The sequence below is a fragment of the Aythya ferina genome (assembly GCF_964211825.1).
Source record: "Aythya ferina genome assembly, chromosome: 3".
In the NCBI taxonomy this organism is placed as follows: Eukaryota; Metazoa; Chordata; class Aves; order Anseriformes; family Anatidae; genus Aythya; species Aythya ferina.
The window spans coordinates 103,027,666-103,046,927 of record NC_140298.1 but is presented as its reverse complement, the minus strand read 5'-3'; the positions used below and the strand labels follow the sequence as shown (position 1 = coordinate 103,046,927).

The 19,262-nt window shown below is 38.9% G+C and overlaps 1 protein-coding gene across 3 annotated transcripts in view; it reads left to right on the top strand.

Annotated features, from left to right (window-relative positions):
* Positions 1-19,262, top strand: part of LOC311434916 (uncharacterized protein) — a 48,444-nt gene that overhangs the window by 11,009 nt on the left and 18,173 nt on the right. Inside the window, exons 2-5 of one of the 3 annotated variants that reach the window (XM_084515430.1) lie at positions 339-460; positions 10,587-10,643; positions 13,095-13,983; positions 14,955-15,010. In XM_084515430.1, coding sequence (XP_084371556.1) covers positions 13,749-13,983; positions 14,955-15,010 — 291 coding nt within the window. In that variant the 5' untranslated portion in view covers positions 339-460; positions 10,587-10,643; positions 13,095-13,748. Of the gene's footprint in view, positions 1-338; positions 461-10,586; positions 10,644-13,094; positions 13,984-14,954; positions 15,011-19,262 lie in introns of those variants that run through there. The other 2 variants (XM_084515429.1, XM_084515431.1) reach the window with 2 other exon arrangements.

Sequence of the window (19,262 nt, the reverse complement as noted above, 5' to 3'; positions counted from 1 at the left end):
TCATAATCACTTTATTTGCTTTTAATGACAATGAGATGGATATTTCCAAAGGAGTCTCATTGTCCTCTGTGTAAATAACTAATTGTTTTGTTATTAAGTACTGAAGTACTAAACATACCCTGTAAATGAAATCTGCATGTGAAACTAAACCCCACATTTTACCCACTTTACATTTCACAGAGAGGTAGTTGCATCCAAATAGTGCCCTGGTTCACCTCTGGGCAACGGTGAAGTCATTCCTTTACGTCAAGAGGTGAATAATCTGATTCTAAGTGATTAATTATTGCAATGTTCACTAATTATTTTACTTGATTTTATCTATTTCTCCACTGGAAAAGATACAGGGAAGACAACTATTCACACAGCCAGGCAGCCGTCTCATCTAAGAAGGTGCCAGCACTGAATCTGGGTGGAATATAAATGCTGCTCCTTTCTGCCTCTTAAATGAGACCAGTTCAAAGTAAGTTTGAGCTTTTCCTCCTTTCATCTGAATCAGGCAGAATAGGTGAGTACAAAAACCATGTAGGATATATATCACTTGGAAGATAATCTACTCAAGCTCCCGCTACAGAAACCATGTTTGGGTACTGTTTCCTCAGTTTTCCCCCTTCTTCCCGGGAAAGCATGGCCCTGAGGGCCCTTGTTTTATCTAGTTTCATCCAGATTGCATGGCTTTTGCTGTCACTCATGTTAAAGGAAAAACAAGCTGGAAATGATAGAAGACAGACTGGAAAACAGCTGATCTAAGACGGCTGCAGTGTGGAGATCTAAATCTGATCTAGTCGCACTAGGCTCCCTTTATAGTCAATAAGGAGAAGTAGGCACTTTAAAGACATGATTCATCTGACCTATATTCAGTGTCTACTGTGGGTTAAGATGAATCATACCCTAAAAGTGCCTATTTCTTTCTATTGACTATAAAGAGAGTTTTGACAATGGCTCAGTTGTAGACAGCTACATTTACTTTTGTTGCTGGTCAAAGATGTGCTGTGTAGCTGCTAATGGATTGTATTACTAAGATGGAAAGATCTGGGTTGGGAAAAATATAATAGAGAGCTATTACAGGAAAAGTCATGTCAAAGGAGGTGAGCACTAGTTTGAAGCAACGGAAGAAAAGCAGAAGTAGCAAAACAGCGGAAGGGGGAAGGAAAGTCTGAGTGAATTCAGTTGGCATAAAGATATGACTATATGATTATATTAGCAAATAATTTGACAGAATACAAGTATGAGATCTTTATATCTCTACTGTATACAGACTGGGGCTTTTACTTCAGCATAGATTTAGTGGTGTGCCCTGTACTGAACATCACTGCGACAAATATATTTCCGAGTTAACTAAAGGACCAATAGTTGGTTGCATCTCCTATATCCACATGAAGGGCCAAGGCACATTTGGTGTGCACCAAACACAGCCTCCAGAGGGATCTGGTTTGTAAACACTGAAAACTCTCCATGAAGTCAGCCAACGTGCAGTGAGTGGGGTGACTGAAAGAGTTATTTCAAGACTGCACAACTGCTCTGAACCAATATGCTAATGTAAATGAAGCCTAAGACAGGCATTTTGCATACAAAATTTAAAATTGTAATGAAACAGTCCTCTTGACATAACTGCCTAAAATCCTGATGGAAGTGGTGAGAAGTACATATCTCTGAGAGCTGCCAGATCAAGTTGATAGATGAACTAAAGAGGACAAGATTTTCCTCTGGAAGACTTTACAGGCACTTCTCATTCCTTGTTGATTATACGGGACACGTGAGGAAAATCTAGCAGCCTGGCACCCACTCTGGCAGTACACAACTGTGTGTGTCAGGTCTGATGGGAGAAAAACAGAACTAGGTTGTTTTTTGAGAGAATAACATGGCAGGGAAATAAAAACACAGTTTGAGCTGAGTTGTTGGGAGGAGACCTGAATAGTACCTGATCACCAAAAGTTGACCAAAAACAAAAGATGAGAAGGAGACAGGTGCAAAGAAGGAAAACATGACATGGCAAGTGCAAGGAAATTCAAATTTGAAATACTCTACAGTTAAAATACAATTTCACATAAGGCAGAGGACAAAGCAATACATATGGAGAGTTTTGTTTGCATTTGTACCGCATTGTCCAGACTTTCTGTTGCTATGGTTTTATGCCACCTGTCTGCTCTCAAGAACTGTTTACCTTTTTCAGTACTGCACGGGGTTATTTAGATGGTTATCTCAGCATGATAGATTGAGTTACCTTTCTGGCTTCACATGCTAAGAACTTGAATTCTGTAAAAAGTGTCTGTTGAACCATTGTGTTACTCTCTTATCTCTTTCTCTTTTTAAAGGAACAGTGTACGTGTCTTAATCACAATAATTGATTGTTTTATAAGAGGCCAGATGTGTTTTTCATAAAATGTGAAGAATGGTGAATGTAAGGAAAACCATTATCATGCAAAAAGACCACACAAAGCTGATGCCAGTTTTCGTTTCAACTTCATATACATTTTTTTTTTTTTTTCATCAATTACAGAACACACAATTTTGTTTACTTGTAGTTTGGAGTTAGTGAAAATTGTGAGCCAGTTTTTCAGGTAGTATGAAGCAATGCATTTCTATTGGTTTCGGTTTAACTGTTTTTGTTTACATCTTCTAAAGTTTATAGGATAGCATAAACATTTCAATAATGTATCTTTCTGTTAGCTTTGGAAAGACAATGTACCTAAGAAAGAATAAGATGGATTCTTGTGCTGATGCTCAGCCAAACTGTTCCTTCCTATATCTTCAGAAATCTGTGAAAAAAACAGGGGAAAACCTTGTAGCTTAATCAAAAACTACTTGATTGTATTCAAGGGGCTCATTGGAGCTCTGAAACCCTCATTAATATTGTTACAAATAGCAATGATCTTCCAAGTCCAGCTGGAGTTTGTAGACATAATATTCAGAAGTAATTTCTTTATGTGTAAGCTGAGTGCATTTAAATGACCATTATTGACAGATGACAATTGAGAAACATTATTTTGCTGTTTATTAAGTCAATTTTTAAAACAGGGCCATATTTTCAACCCTAAAGCTTTACTCCCCTCATGCATTTAAACCAGATCTCACAAAGGAAGTTGGTGTGAGGAACAGGAAGCTTAGGTAGGGCTTAGTCAGAAAGAGAGCTCCTGACACTAAGAAGTCAAAACAAACAATGTGTCATCCCTAGCCTCACTATGACAGAATCTATGAGCCATCAAACATGCCGTTTATCTGATCCTCCATTCTTCTGTATATGAACATCACTGTTTGCATCTTTCCCCTTCAAAAATTCTCTACCTGACCTTGATATATGTGGATATACCACATAGCTGAGTCTCTTAAGCCTGTTAGCAGTGTATCAGGGCTGAAAATCTTCAATAAAAAGAGAAACATGTTGCACAGACATCAAAGGCAAGAATTGTTGAAGCGGCCTACAGTAATAAGACTCTAACCTACCTGAGATAGAAACTGTACAGAGGTCTTGGGATGAAGGTAGTCTGCACTCAATTCTATTGAAGAATGAGAATGCAATGGAAAAACAACTCCTATTTCACCGCACAAATAAGAAAACTCTCTAAACCCTCCCTTTTTCAGACACCTTCATTATTTCTGAAGAGTATCTGGCCTATGGATTCCCATCATACCTTTTTAGGTACTTCAGAAAGAATGGAAGAAACTATTGTGTATGGAAATGGTGTCAAACAGCCTTGTGAATGATGTTTCCATCTCTCCTTGTCAGAAAGGAGTGGCAAATTGCTCATCAAAATTATCAGGTTTGTTGTATCAAAAAAGGAGCAAATACACAGCTGAAGGGAAACTAGAGGATGAGCCCTCTCATGGTTGCTGTTTAGTATGGCTGAATGGTTTCAGGGAACAGAGATAACAAGCTGCAGGTGACACTGTGAAATTAAAATAGTAATGATCTATAATTAGTGGTCATAAAACAAGATTGCAAGACAAGAAGAGGATTTCTTTTAAATCTTTATGGAATATGGCAGAACCTCTTCAGAATTTGGAGAAAGAGAACTTGGGAGAGCAAATCCTGAATTTGAACCTGCATGGAGCACTGGCTGACCTCTAGGTTAAAAGTTGACAAGCACCACTGAGCTTTTGCTAGCATTGAATTACATGAAAACTTTTAGTCTGCATGAACTCTGATGAAGCATTAAAAGCTCAAATCCATGAACATTATATCTAAACCTTTTTTGTTTTAACCCACGTCCTTAGAAGGTGTGACATTTCTTACTATTTAAAAGTTCAGAGTCAGTAGATCCTCGGGGAACTTTATTTTTTTATTTCTTTCAGAGAAAAATGAGATATTATTAAACTAATTATGGCCACGAAGAATCATTTTTAATATTTAAAGACTATTCATGTCTTTAAATAAAGTATGTACAGTCAAAAAAAAAGTTCCCTCATAACAGAAATTTTAAAGTCTTTGTCAGCTTTATCTATGTTAAACTTCAGGATGAAAACAGTCCACTCTGGCCCTAAAGTCACTGAATCTGTGCCATTTTAAAATGCTATTTTCCATTAAATAAACTAAAGTGTTTACCCCTTGTGCTTTTTATGGCACTAATGCATACGGAATACAAGAATTATCTTAAACTAATCCATGGACTTTAATAATTTGCAATCAGTTAATTGTTTCCTTGGGACTGAATCACAGGATTTAATTCCACCAGTTCTGATTATTTCAGGAAAGGTGATTGCAATTATTAGTATTAGTCATTCTTTCAAAAGTATTTGAATCCTCCCTTCTTGTGTCCACACAATGAAATTCTCAGCTATTGCCTTTCCAAAATAATCTAATGCAACTTAGTTTACGCTGCTAAAATCTAATTCTGAAATAACACTAGTCAAAAGACTTCTATTTCTGCAGGTCATGTGCAAAAGTGACCTCAACAGGTTCTAGCAACAGTACTGCTTTTTATATTAAGCAGTTATTTTGCTCTATAGCCCTCTGCTGGAGTGTTCAGCTGGCCTTTAAAGATTTTTTATAAACAAGAATTTAAGATATAGAGAGTAAAATACTTTTTTTTATCACTTCTATTTTCAACATCCTGTAAATCCCTGGTGAATCTCTGTGATGATTTCTTTTAATCATGTATGTCCAATCTTTTCATATAGTCCATGTATACTACCACGGGATTTCTGGTTCACTTATATATTTATATATACATATGTTTTTGTTTTTGTTTTTTTTTTTTTTTTTTCACGGACTGAGCTTTGTACTGAAGTTCCACCATTATGCAAGACTGTATCACTGACATTTTCTAAAATCTTACTTCTGAAAGTAAGTAAGCACTTCAGCAGCTGAGGTCTGGCAGTGCAGGAGCATCTCATTGCTACACCCCAGCAGTGGGACAGTAGCCTATCATTTTTTTGGAGGTTAAGGTCTGTTTTCCACCTGGAGGTCCTGGGATAACATAATCCAAATCAGGAAAGACAAGGCCAAGAGGAGTGATTGACAACAATTCCATGAGGAATATCCAGTCTCATTGTAGGACTCCAGCTGGGAATAGGAAGAGGTACAAGACTGGTGACGCAAATAGTCTTTGTCAGTGAATAACAATAACCAAAACTGCCAGATTTTCATGGCATCCATAGTTCTATCATAGATCCCAGATTTATTGCAGGCATTTCTACAATGGCAGGCATCTAGGGAGCTGTCGTGGTTCCGCTCGAGTGGGCAGCCGAGCTCCACCACAGCCACTCTCTCACTCCCCCTCCTCAAAGAGGAATGGGGAGAAAATATGTGAAAAGGGCTCAAGGATTGAGATAAGGACGAGAAAATCACGCAATAATTATTGTAACGGGCAAAACAGACTCGGCATAAGGAGATAGTAAGATTTATTGCCTACAACTAACAAGCGAGAGAAGTGAGAAAACAAAGGAAAAAAAAAACAAAAGCACCTTCCCCCCATCCACCCTCTTCCACCTCCTCCCCCCGAGCGGCGCAGGGGAACGGGGGAATGGGGGTTATGGTCAGTCTACAGCACTTCTTCTCTGCCGCTCCTTCTCAGTCACTCTTGTCCCCTGTGCTGCGGGGTCCCACCCACGGGATGCAGTCCTTGATGAACTGATCCGGCGTGGGCTTCCCACAGGCAGCAGCTCTTTCAGAACTGCTCCAGATATGGGTCCGTACCACGGGGTCCATCCCTCAGGAGAAAACTGCTCCAACCTGGCTCCCCTACGGGCAGCAGCTCCTGCCGGGTCACCTGCTCCTGCGTGGGCTCCTCTTCACGGGCTACAGGTCCGGCCCGGAATCTGCTCCGGCAGGGATCTTCCACAGGTGGCAGCCTCCGTCGGTGCAGGGCCACCTGCTCCACCGTGGTCTCCTCCATGGGCTGCAGCGTGGAACCCTGCTCCACCGTGGTACTCCATGGGCTGCAGGGGGACATCCTGCTTCACCATGGTCCTCACCACAGGCCGCAGGGGACTTCTGCTCCGGCGCCTGGAGTACCTCTCCCCCTCCCTCTACACTGACCTTGGCACGTGCAAGGCTGTTCTCTCACTCCCGGCTGCTGTCTGGCGCAGCGTTTTTTTTCCCTGTCTTAAATATGCTCTCACAGAGGCGCAAACAACATCGCTTATTGGCTCAGATCTGGAAAACAATGGGGCCCTTCCCAAACATGGGGCAGCTTCTAGATCTTTCTCACAGAAACCACCCCTATAGCCCCCTGCTACCAAAACCTTGCCACGTAAACCCACTACAGGAGCAAACTGACTTGTAATTTTATTGTGTGTCCACATCAAGGTGGTTGATTGGACCTGCTGAAAATAGGTCAGAAGCATTAGCACAGTGCCCTCGACATCACCAAGAACCTACCTATGAGTGGCCTATCACTGAAGCAAAGAGTTTCTGGAAATTATTCTAGTACATGGGACTGGATATTTCTCATCTACTAGAAGTCTCTTCTGTTTGGGCTACTTTTCTGAGAAAGGTTAGAAGGAGATTGTATTTACTTTTACCGGGGATAAACTGGGATTCCTGTTTGCCTGTATGTTTGTTTGTTTGTTTGTTTGTTTAATTTGATTTTATTTTTATTTGGTTTATGGACTTTTATCAAGTACATGGAAAGGCAGTACATAATTTGAAGACTGTCCTTTTATGGATATGCATTAATACTAGATTTTTTGTGAAATGCCTGCCTTCCTTTGAGTAATCTGTCCCCCATCTGTGGCCTTAAAAGGGCTTCTGTGTGCACTTAATCTGTTCTAAATGACCCAAATAAGCTACGACTGTTCTGATAGGAGCAGGTTATCTTCTCTGTAGGTGGACTGTGACTGAACTGCTCCCCTCATGAATTTGTTTCTGTAGAAAGGACAGGTCTGTAAGCTTGCCCTTCAATAAAAGGTGTGTGAAGGTGGACAATTTCTAGTACAGACTGCTGCTCTGAGATTTCCCTGCTCAGCAGTCTCTCTACACGGCCAGTATAGCTGTACAAACAGCAAATAATGTATTTGCTTGAGAATGTTAAAAGATTTTTTTTTCTTTTTCTTGGACAGCAACAAGAAATTTTGGCGTTTGATAGCACATAATGGTTCTCTTGACTGTGTCTGGTAGGAAAAATGAACTTACCCCCCACCAGGTGTGCCAGTGGCCCACTCACATTCTTTTGTGTGATCTTCTTGGAAGCCTCATAGGTTGTAAAGGCTCCATTCTCCTGATGTTAAGTGTGCAGAAAACACATGGATGATCTTTTCCACACTAGCATTGAACCATTCTCACTGTCAGAGTCCTAAAATAACCAAACACGCATCTGACAAATGTCTGGCAGAGGCTAAAAATCTTGTTGTATCCTCTCCATGAGTGCAATGGTCAAAAGGTCATAAGCAGAAGGCAAAAATTCTTGGTTGAGGTTAAGTGAAGTTGGCTTGAGGTGCAGATTTGGTATTTTCCTTAAGATAAGATGATATGTTGATTTTTTTTATTTTTTATTTTTTTTAGTCACAGAAGGATAATATCAGAGATTTGAAATAGACTGGCAATATGAGCATGGCTGGTAAAGACGATGCATGCAACTGGCCTACCATCATGAAGCATCCCTGTATGGTTATAATAAATTCAGATAGATTCAACAAACACTGTGGGGGTAGTGTATTCTGTTGATAGTCTTGTAGCGGCTGGATATGGTATTCTTATGGAACATGGTAATGATGCTTGAGCTATCAGAAATCTTGTCAAGGATGAAGCAGATGGAGAAGAGCCCTGCAGAAGCTCCTTGATAATGACAGCAATAAAATAATTCCTAACTTGGAACTGTTAAGCCTCAGCTCTATAGACGTCTGATACAGTCACTTTAATAAAGCTAATGAACCTATTAAGGCTCCAGAATAGTGTGTTGCTGCTCTAGAGCTGTCACCAGTTCCTGGCACAGAGCCAGCTGAGTAGCTTTTTGCAGCCTGAAATCATCAGCTTTGTGTCTACAGTATGGTGTCTTTTCACATGTGAGTGCTAATGCCCCGGACAAGTTAAAGAAAGGTGTCTTGATCCTGGTATTGATGCCATCCAATGTTTAGATCGTGATTCTGTTTTACAGAGAAGCTGAGAAACATCTGACAATCTCTCTGGTCATGGCATAGTGGTTTATGAGAAAAGGCTTCATTTTGGTAACCCTGCCATGACCCAGCCCTGCTCCCTTTTCTCCCCATCTTCATCCTCTCAGGCTGTAGTTTACCACTTTGTGCTACCACAACAGGATTAGTGTGAATCCTAAGACACCAGAGTGCTTCTTGGTGCAGGTGGTATGCATGGTGTGGGTGAGTCGAGGGCTGATGTCTTCTGTATGCTGGCCATTGGGTCGTGGGTGCTGTTCCTGCAGGCTGACCATACTCCATGAAGTGCAGACATGCTGCAAAAAAGTGGAGGTCTGCAGTACAGAAAACAAACAAACAAACAAACAAACACAACCTGGGAAGGGGTGTCCTCATTGGGATAGTCCTTGAAATAAAACTGCATAGAGAATAAGAATTATCAATAGTTTGATGTTTCTTTATTTCTGGTAAAGAATAGAATTTGGGGGCAGGGGAAGAGGATGTTAAGGGAGCTGAAGTAAAATAATCTTTCTTTAAATGTTTAAAATCAAGAATAATAAATTGTTCTTTCTCAGGTTGACTTGGCTTTTAGAGAAAACTTTCTAGCTGTAAACTGCAGAGTCTAAATGGTTGTGTCAACATGAGAACATGGTTCCTAAAAGTGCCCACTTCAATTTAGATTAAAAAAATGGAGGACTGGTAATAAAGCTGAAACCCAAAGAAATATATGAACCACATCTTGTTACTTCCTTAAAATTTGTGTGAAAATGATATGTTTCAATTTTCAGTAGTGCTTCAATTCTGACCAAAAAATTTCCACAGTCTAGGTCATGAATTAATTCCTGCAAAATAATATTTTTTCACCCAATGGCAGGAATCTCTTTCACCATATCAGAGAATTAATTTCATAGTCTTTAGAATAGTTTTAATAATAATAATATTAAAAAGGTCCAACCATCTGATAAAGCAGCCCGTCTTATTTTTACATTTTCTGTTGCTGCTGATCAGATTCCGTTTGTGTACAATACAGAAAACAGACCGCTACTGAAAGAAAGAACAAAAGGCAAATCATTGTAAAATCTGAACTGCCAGAATTAGGCCGTCATGTTACAAAGTGGTAATTCTTTCTGACAGCCTCAGCTGTACCAATCATGACATTCGGCAAATTAGCCAGGCCAAGAACAAATAAAAAGAAGAAACAGGTGTGAAACCAACTTCCTGCCTCCCAGGATAAATACATTGTACACTGAAGGGCAATGCACCTGCACTATTGTTTCTAGCATGTGTGTGTGGGGGGGAAGCTTTTAAGTGCAAATACACTTGAGACTTGATAAAGACTAGAGACTTCTCTATAATTTGGGTGTAAACGGGCATTTTCTTTCGTGATTATTTATAATAAGTTAACTCTTTGAGGAGACATTTAGAACTGGAGCTTGAATAAGTGATTGCTCTGCAAGGGAAGATGAAATGAAGTGAAGCAGAAAGCCTTCTCTGGGCTTGCCAGAGGAATAATAAGATAACCTCTCATTTCCTTTCTGGGTCTTGCCTTGCTTCTCAACATCACCATCCTGGCTGGGAGCACTCAGATCCTCAGTGGGATCCAGTGGGGCCAGGGAAAGGAGCCCACTGCTGTCTTCCTGCTGCACCTTTGTAGGAATTCCTATGTGACCAGATAATGTAGGGGGTGCTGGCCTGCCTGCACCTATTCAAGGGAAAAAGAGAAGTGAAAGAGTGGGAGACAAGAGAAGGGCAACAAATAGGCTGTAGCCTGCACACCCTAACAGTTATTTTATTTTATTTTTATTGTTATTTTTGTCTTCTTCTTAAATTCTTAAATTCTGCTTGTGACTTGGTGCATGGAAATATTTATTTCATGATAATAGCTACTGGCAGGCAAAGGAATGAGAAGGGAAGTGACTATGATTTAAATCTAAGAGAGGTCCCTTTCTGGAACCCAAATCACATGTATCAGCCAGACTGCTTTTCTGAATATTTTTTTTCTCCACTGGAACAGATTCTCAGAGACATATTCTAATATGTTCCTTTCTGCACACATGCAGATGCAGACCAATGGCATGACTGGAAGTCTAACATCCCTTTTGTTCTAGAAAGGCACAGTAAGTATGAGGTTTCAGCCTCTGTTGAGGAATAGGGACTTTTTTTTTTTTTTTTTTTTTTTTTTACCCCTAATACATATGGTATAAAATATCCACATTTCACATTTTTATTTTCAGTAGGAAGACAGAGTGGATCAGGAGTAACGCACTGAGTAGATGATTCTTAAGGGGCAACAGCAGTACAGCCATGAACTGGTTTCTAGTTTTTCTGGGACAGCTGCTGAGCAAACACATAGCACTGGCTTTTAGGGTAAGAGCTGCTCCCTGGTTCTCTGGGAAAGACTGACTCCCGCAACCAGCACTTTTACAGCTGCACCAGTGCCTGGGAAGTGTGATGGGAAATTTCTGTCATTCTCACAAATCCCCGGGAGGACAGGAAACACAGTTGTAGAGTTATGGGAATAAGAGAATGTCCAGGAGAGATGGACAAGGAGGTTTCTTGCATTGACCTCAAATGGTCCCCAGAGTTTTTTGTGAGCAACTTCATATACTACAGGTTCTTCTTGTTTGTTTGGTGCCTGGTTCCCTGTGACTTTTGGTGATGTGATTCTGAGAGCTGGCAAGCTCTCAGCAAGCCTGGCTCCTTGCACAGTCTGAACTAAGACAAGTGAAATAGGAGAATGAAGTTATTACATATCAATGTTTCTATTCTTGAATATTAGGGTTACTAAATGAGCATTTGTACATGGGGTGTCAGTATGCTTTATTAAAGCAGGCGATACCCCATGACATATGGGTACCTCCTCCACCTTCCCCTGCAGCCCCGTTATCCTTAACAACAAGGTGATCACTGTGACAAAACCCTTTAGAAAATGAATACCTGTGCACCCTTTAAGTCACACGAGCCTGCCATTAATCTGAAGTAGTTTAGGGCCAGGCTTTATGCAAGGTGAAGAAAGAAAGCTGCTTCCATGTAAATATAAAACAGTCCATGATGTAGTAGGTGGTGACAGGATTAGTACAGACATCACTAGTAATCAATGTTATATTTTGATTTATATTATAGAGTTATGGAGAGCAAAGGAATCAAGATGTACAGGACAGTACTGCTACTGTGGCATTTTTCTCTAGCTAAGGAGCAGAACTGCAAATGAAGAGACTGTAAAGGCTTTACTTTAAACATTATTTGGAATGAGTTGCTCAATTGCAGTGAAGATTAGTGCTTGACTGCACCTGACTTTTTATTTATTTATGATTTTATTCTATGGGAAATATGACAGAAAAAGACTTACTGAAGTTCTGTGAGTGAGCACAAGCACTTGCATCATTTTAACATCTGTCACCAAGCACAATTGATAATGGTGACTGCTATTATGGCATCTTCCTCCCCTCCGCACAAGGCCATCTGGGATTTGTGTTATGTAAGAGGATTAGCATTTTTGCTTTCCTCTGTTATTTAAAGTATTTCTCAGAACTAGTTTTTGAATAATAATAACAACAACAATAATAATTGGGCTGTTTTCTGTGTGGCTTTCTGAAAGGAATATTCGGGAATTCTAAAGCCATTGCTCTTAAGACGAACACCTGGCCTTGCCATTTGGGTTTCAATGGGATTCACTTGAAATGGGATTTTTCAAGCTGTGGTGGATAGGACTGATGGAAGGCTGATATGACTGCATGAAATGAAGGATAAAGCATAAATTATCGTGAGTGGATCTATTCCAGCAAGGAAACAATTGTGATTTCCTTTTCCTCCTCTCAGACCTGATTATTCATCACATTGTTTATAAGGAAAATTTCAGCTTCAAATACTATCTCATATAATTATAGTGGTGGCTGGTAATTTTGACTGTTAAGAAAGCCTGATATTTATCGTTATCTGACCCTGGCTTGGGTTGTTTATATATTTATGAAAATTGAATTATTTCATCTGAAATATCTCATATAGAGTATTCAGACATCATTAAGATAGAGAATTTTGGAAAGGTCTAATCAAAATATCTGGCTATTTTTCAAGACTTACCTAAACATAACAACAACAAAAATTTACCATGAAAAAAGCGTAATGCATTAGGAATACTACTCAAATTCACGTCATCTGGAGCTAAGACTCAGTACTGTAAGGGAGGAATAGGGAGAAGAGATGAGTAGTTAGACCTGTGACAGTTTCTGCCTTCACAGGAGCCTTTCAGATTTAGCCAGAAATATGTATTTGAAAAAAATGTTAATTCAATGAAGCCTTGAGGAGACACCTTGAACAAACACTTCAGTAATTAATGGTGTAGAATCTCAGATGGGAAAAAAAAATAATGAAAAAAGTAGGGTGAGAAACAAATCCCAGTCTGCCTACACTGTTCCTGCAGTCTCCTTCCCCTTCCTCTAGTTACCTTATGAAAAATCTCTTCCTGCCTGTCACTTCTGTGGCCAGGCCATATCCAGTGCTTGTTGTTTCCAGATATCACCCACTCCTTGTTTGCTGCATGTCTGACCCTGACCCACCATGTTTTCCAGAAGTGGAGTTTGCTCATGGATGGTCTCAGGAGGAGCAAGATATTCCACCCCCTATGGAGGACTTCACCTGAACTAGAGCAGAGCAATTAAATCAAGATAAGTGGTCACAGCCTGCTAAAGAAACAACATGAAATGCACAGCGAACTGCAAACAACCAAATAAAATGACTCACTGTTACACTATGCTCATATATTCCCACTAAAGAAATCTTAGTCCACAGCTTAAGACTCCATGGTTTCCAATATACATTAACTGTGATCCAGTCTCTCACTCATCCTTTACAAACCTATGCAAAAGAAACCTCTGCAGCAGAGCTTAGTATACACCAGTAAAAAGTATTAGACTTCTTGTTGGTGAACGCTGATGGTGTGGGAGCAGTCTGTTAAAAGCAATAAGGAAGCACTTACAGCCTCTGGACCAGGTGCTGGAGCTAAAAAACAATAAAAAATGGCTGAGTGAAGACTGGTAATTTGGACTGGGAGCTTAGCATTAGCTTCTTAGAGCTAAAGTCTGGATGGGAAACCAGGAGCAGAAGCGATGACTGTTGGGAGTAGAGATGGTAACTGGAACAAGCTGTGGTTGGAGGCTCATGCTGGAACAAGGCTCTTGGGCAGGGAGACAGAGGAGAGCTAGAAGAGTCAGGCAGCCCCGTGCATGTCAGCTTTTAATCCTGTCAAGCCTGCAGTGAAGCCAGTGAGTCTTGAGCCCTACCATTCCTCAGCTGCCAGCAATTTTCATGAAACCTCTTGCAGTTTTGCTGCTGTTAATGGTAAGTACATCAGACTGACTCGCTGGGTCAGACCATCTAACCCAATATCCTGTCTCCTCCCACAGCCAGAAGTAAATGCTAAGGGAAGAACACAAGAACAGACCCACAGACCTACAAAGTGTAAGTCAATGCATTCTCAATTACCATGTTTTTTTTTTTTTTTTTTTTTTTTTTTTTTTCCCACATAGAAGAGGTCCCTGCAGTAGATATAAAGTTTTCAAGTAGCTGCTGACTCATAGCAATGTCAAAATAATGCCATGTGACAGCTTTGCTTTCTTTTCAGCTTGCTTTTCAGAGCATTAGGAAACCACACATGAAAGCAGCTGTTGTGATGCTGTGCTCATGACTCGCTTGCTTCTCCCTAGGCTTGCCCTGGCCTGCAGCTGCATGGTGGCACACTTGTTTTCCACAAGGACTCACTCCCTGCCAGTGCAGAAAGGAGACCAGAGACCTGGTAGAGATCTGGTAGTGATAGAGATGTCCCAAAAGACCTGCAGTGCTAGGGAAGTTAAAAGTAGCCCTCAAAGGGTGGCTGCTGTAGAAGAGATTATTTTCAACTCATTTTAGAGGTTTAAACATTTAGGCCTCTAAACCGAAGTTAGTCATTACTAGTGCCTGTCTAATTCAGTGAAGACAGACACCTTGAGCAGATCTGTTTTTAACCTACGTAAGGATGAGATTAATTTTGAGGTGATTATTTTTTTCTGTTGATTGTAACAGGGACCTAAGACGCAGCCGGCAAACACTACCTTGCTTCCGTCACATCTTTCCCTACTTGAGGCTGTGAGGCATTATGTGCAAAAATATTGAATTGTCACAACTTGTTCCCTCAGAAAAGGGAGGGCAAAATAATCAAAGTAAGGAGGCTAAAAGAAAAAGTATAAAGAAGTAGGGCAGTAAGAAGGGCAAAGCCTATCAAACAGCTATACATTGAATGATTTTTGTCCATCCTGCATGCTGAGAAGTTAACTTTGCAACTACAATTGCCTTTGATTTATGATTATATAAATAAGCCTGTGTCTAGTAAATATAAAACTATCTGGACAGAAGTAGTCTTTTGATTTGTTTATTTATTTATTTTATCTTTCTAGTGTTGCAAAAACAATCTGCTAGCAACATGTCTGCCTACTATGTATATATATCCAAGGTGAGCTGTTTTGTTTATGATATACAGATACTTATACAGTTGTCTCTCTTTTCTGACATGACTGTGATCTCATGTGGAGACTGAAGAATGCCACAGTGATGCAGCTTCAGTCCCTAAGTCATAGTCTCACAGGTGGGTCTGCTAAACTTTAGGTTGCTTTTGGTTCTTTAGGAGGTATTTTTCATAAATGACGAAATAGGAAAGCAGATTGGAAACAAGGTAGAAAGATGAAACCTGTAAATGAAGTGATTACATGTATATGCAAGGCGTAGGCTCAAATTTCTGCTTTGAATGTGGTAGGGCAGAAATCTGAAGTTGTAGTGCAGTTCTGCTAAGTGCAAGTCTATAGCTTCTTGCAGTTAGGTTTCTTCCACATAAACATGAAACCTGAATCTCAGTTTTTCTTCACATGAAGTTTGAAAACAATTACAAAAATAATTTGTAGTAAGAAGAAATTCTTGATTGCCAGCCAGATAAGAAAGTAATTCCTCATAAAGTAAAGTTTCTGGTCATTGCCACGCAGATCATTGCCACGCAGATACCATAGGTTTAAGTAAAAAAAAATACATAAAAAATTGTCCATTTTTTTCCTATCTTCATGTCAACCATACCATTTTTATTTATTTTTTTTTCTTCGCCCTCTAAGTCTCCATTCTTCTGGTTGTGTTTTGCCAGTGGAGCAATCAACATTTTAAACAGAATCTGTAATACAATGTGATAGAGTTTAACAGAAAAAAAAAAAAAAGGTGGAAAAAAAAAAGGAAAAAATTATTTTAATAACACAGCAGATAGCAAAGGAATGCTATCCTTATTGCATCACTTAGGCAGACATGCAGTTCAGTAAATCCTTCCTCTATCCAACCCCCATTTTCTTGGAACCAGGTCACAGTTCCTATTGGGCTTCAGATTTCAGTGCTGTGCACTGCAGAAGTACATGATTTTTTCGCACAGTATGTTTTCAATGTGAAATAGAGTATATTTTTACTCTATGAAACTTCCAAACTCTGACTCCATGCTGTTGGAGTCATTTTGCATTGTGTTCCTGGTTGAATGCCTAGGAACAACCTTATTCCTAGCTGAGAACTAGATTGCAAGGAAGCTAATCCTTTTATTCATGTGTGTTCCTGCTTTCTCATTCGGACATAGTAAGTATTGTTAAGAATCTTGGCACTGCTCTTTGCCTTGACTTTCCATGCAAATCCATGTGCCAGATGTCATCAGAGAGTGTTTTTCTTCTTCCCTTTTTTTTTTTTTTTTTTACTTTTCTTTTCTTTTTTTTTTTTTTTTTTTTTTTTTCCCCAGCTGTATGTGTTTTGTTGATATACTAGTGGACCATTGTAACAATGTGGTCATAAAGTGGGGAGCCTGGTCGTTATATCTGCAGAAGTCCCTGATAGCATTTCCAGTATGGCTTTGAAGAAAGCTTTTACTGCCCCACCCCATCCTTAACTAGTCTCTTTTTGTCATAATCAAACCACAAAGAGTAAGGTCAGCAAAAAGGTATGAGGGAGGTTTAACAAGAAGGTTCTCTGAGAACATATCCTAATCTATAAATACATGAAACTTTATTTTTCTTGATGTAAATGTGCTGCAGAGCTGGAGCCCAACTGCTTGTGCTGAAGTCTGGACATAGATGCTAATATTTTTCTTAACATTTTGCAAGAGACCGTTGTCCAAATGCATTGTCCAAATAAGCCACAGGAGATATTAGTGTGCAATCTGGTGAATTTTAGCATATAGCATGCTAATATGATATTTTAATATGCACACTCATATGTTTTTGGAAACTAAGCCTTCTTTTTTAGGAGAAAAAAAAAAAAGAAACTGGTATTATTGGTTAAAAAAAAAAAAAAAAAAAAAAAAAACAACAGAAAGATATCCTTGGAAACATAGCCAGATGTAAAACAATGACTGGGGCTGAAAATTTGTCACAGATTTTTTTTTTTTTCCCTTAAAGATCACACATAGGTTATTTACTGTCCCCTCTACAGCTGGTCAGGGTTATGATTTTCAGCCTGTGATTATAGCAGGATTTTCTTTTTTTTTGTAAGAGCTAGCGCTCAACTAAAATATATGTGATATGCTTGTGTGAGGAGCAGAAAACACAGGAACTAAAGGAATGATAAAAAAAAAAATAGTTTCTCTTTTTGTCAGTTTGTAAATATGTTAATGTCCTTGAAAACTTAAATTTAGTTATGGTCAAAAAGAGTACTCATTCAATGAGTACAAGAAACTAATCTTCTCCCTAAAACATTTTTTTTATTATTTCACTAATATGAAACATGAAACATTTTCCTATCATTCTGATTTCTTTTATTTTTTTATTTTTTATTTTTTGTCTATGATATGCTAACCCTTACTAGCAAGAGAAGAAACTTAAGCAGCCTTTACCATAAAAGAATGACATGCAACACCTTGGTATCAGAAAATAATGAAATTGCTTGCAAGCTTGTATCTGAAATTTGGGGTTACAGGACACACAAATCGTGTAGTATTTAAATCCTCATTTCTGTGTGAAAATAGCAATGAACTCATGTTTCTTTTGGTGTTATAAAACTCCATTTTGTATTATAGTTGTCATTCTGCATTAAACGGGCTATAAACTTTCACCTATTTATCCTTCTGCAAAGACAAATGATTAAAACATAGCTTCCATGTAGTTTTGATTTCAGGGAATTGACATATGGTTGATTCATCAACTGTTATATTATTCCCATGATTATTTTTCTCCCCTAAAGATTTGTATCTGATTTCAAACTGGAAATTCTCTGATGCAAAATTGCAGCTGTTGGTTCAATTTGGGCTGTTCCTCCTCTTGATAAAAAATAACAGAATTTGAAATTTTAAGAATACCTGAAATTTAAGGAATAGTGAAATTTGAGATATCTGGAACTTTGTTAACCCAGCAATGTACTACTACATAGCATTCACATCATCTCTCATTCCTTCTGAAAAATGAGACCAAACACTTGAATGAATTGTCTGCTCACTTCAGAGGAGAAAGGTCAAAATTATGTAAAAATTTCTAATGTTGTCCTATAGTCCTAATATGGATAATATGAAACCTAGACTTTGGTGCAGTACTGATTCATTAGTTTTGCTCTGTTTTCCAAGGTAAAATAAATCCACTAGTTTACTCATGACATCGCTTTCATACATTCAACAGTTTCACTGGCTCTTGGTATATTGGCTCCCAATATATGTAACACACACCTATTTATTTTTAATATTTTTTATATCAGAAAGTTAAATCAGAAATCCCAAATATATTAGAAAACTATATTGCATTTATGCTGTTGTCTGTATCAGCCAAACTATAACCTCACTCAGATAATGGAATCCTTTTTGTTCTCATACATTGTCTTCCATAAAAATATGTTGACATAAAATCATAAATATAGTATACCTATGAATTAATTCCCTCTCAGTTGTATCCACATATGTTTTCATTATTTAACTCAGAATTAGATTCAGGCCAGATAGCCTATGCTTATCCAGGTCATTTAATTTGCCCTTTTAAATACTGCCCCAACCTTTTTATTCATAATTCTTGTCTATTGAAAAATGCAGCAGAAATTAACAAGTCCAGAAGTTATTTTCCTGGCTCTTTTAGGAGTCTTAGGTACAGAATTAATACCAAGTCTATCAATTTAAAGGTGTTTAAACTTGGTAGGTACTAATTAATAATGGACTAGAAAATATTTCACATGTTCTATCCAACTTCACTCCAAACAGAAACCAAATTTGTTTACTGCCCCATTGCCTCTTCTGCCTTACTAACAGCTAGCAGAAAACATTTCTGAACAGCTAGTGATCTAAGTGCTAGAGAAAAGATAGCAGGTGGACACAGACAAGCAGACAGAGGCAGAGCACAAGGAAACCACATTGGTCACCAGGGAAGACGGTGATCTTGGCATGCTGCTGCCGAACCATTGCCAAGCTCTGGCAGGCATAGTGGAAAAGGAGAAAGTTAAGATGGAATTGAAAGACAATAAGTAACTGAAAGAACTTATTTCCCTGACTAAGCATTTGCTGTCTGGTATATTTGGGGCAGATGGCACCTACCTAAAGCAACAATGAAATAGAAATTGAGATGTGGAAAGGGTAGATCCAGTCCTTGTCACCGAGTTGTGGGTATCATTCTTGTCAAACCACTTAGCTGACAAAGTTTTTTTTTTTTTTTTTTTTTTTTTTTTTTAAATAAGTTTAAACCTCCTCCTCTTGTACAATTAGCATTTTTCAAGTGGAGCTG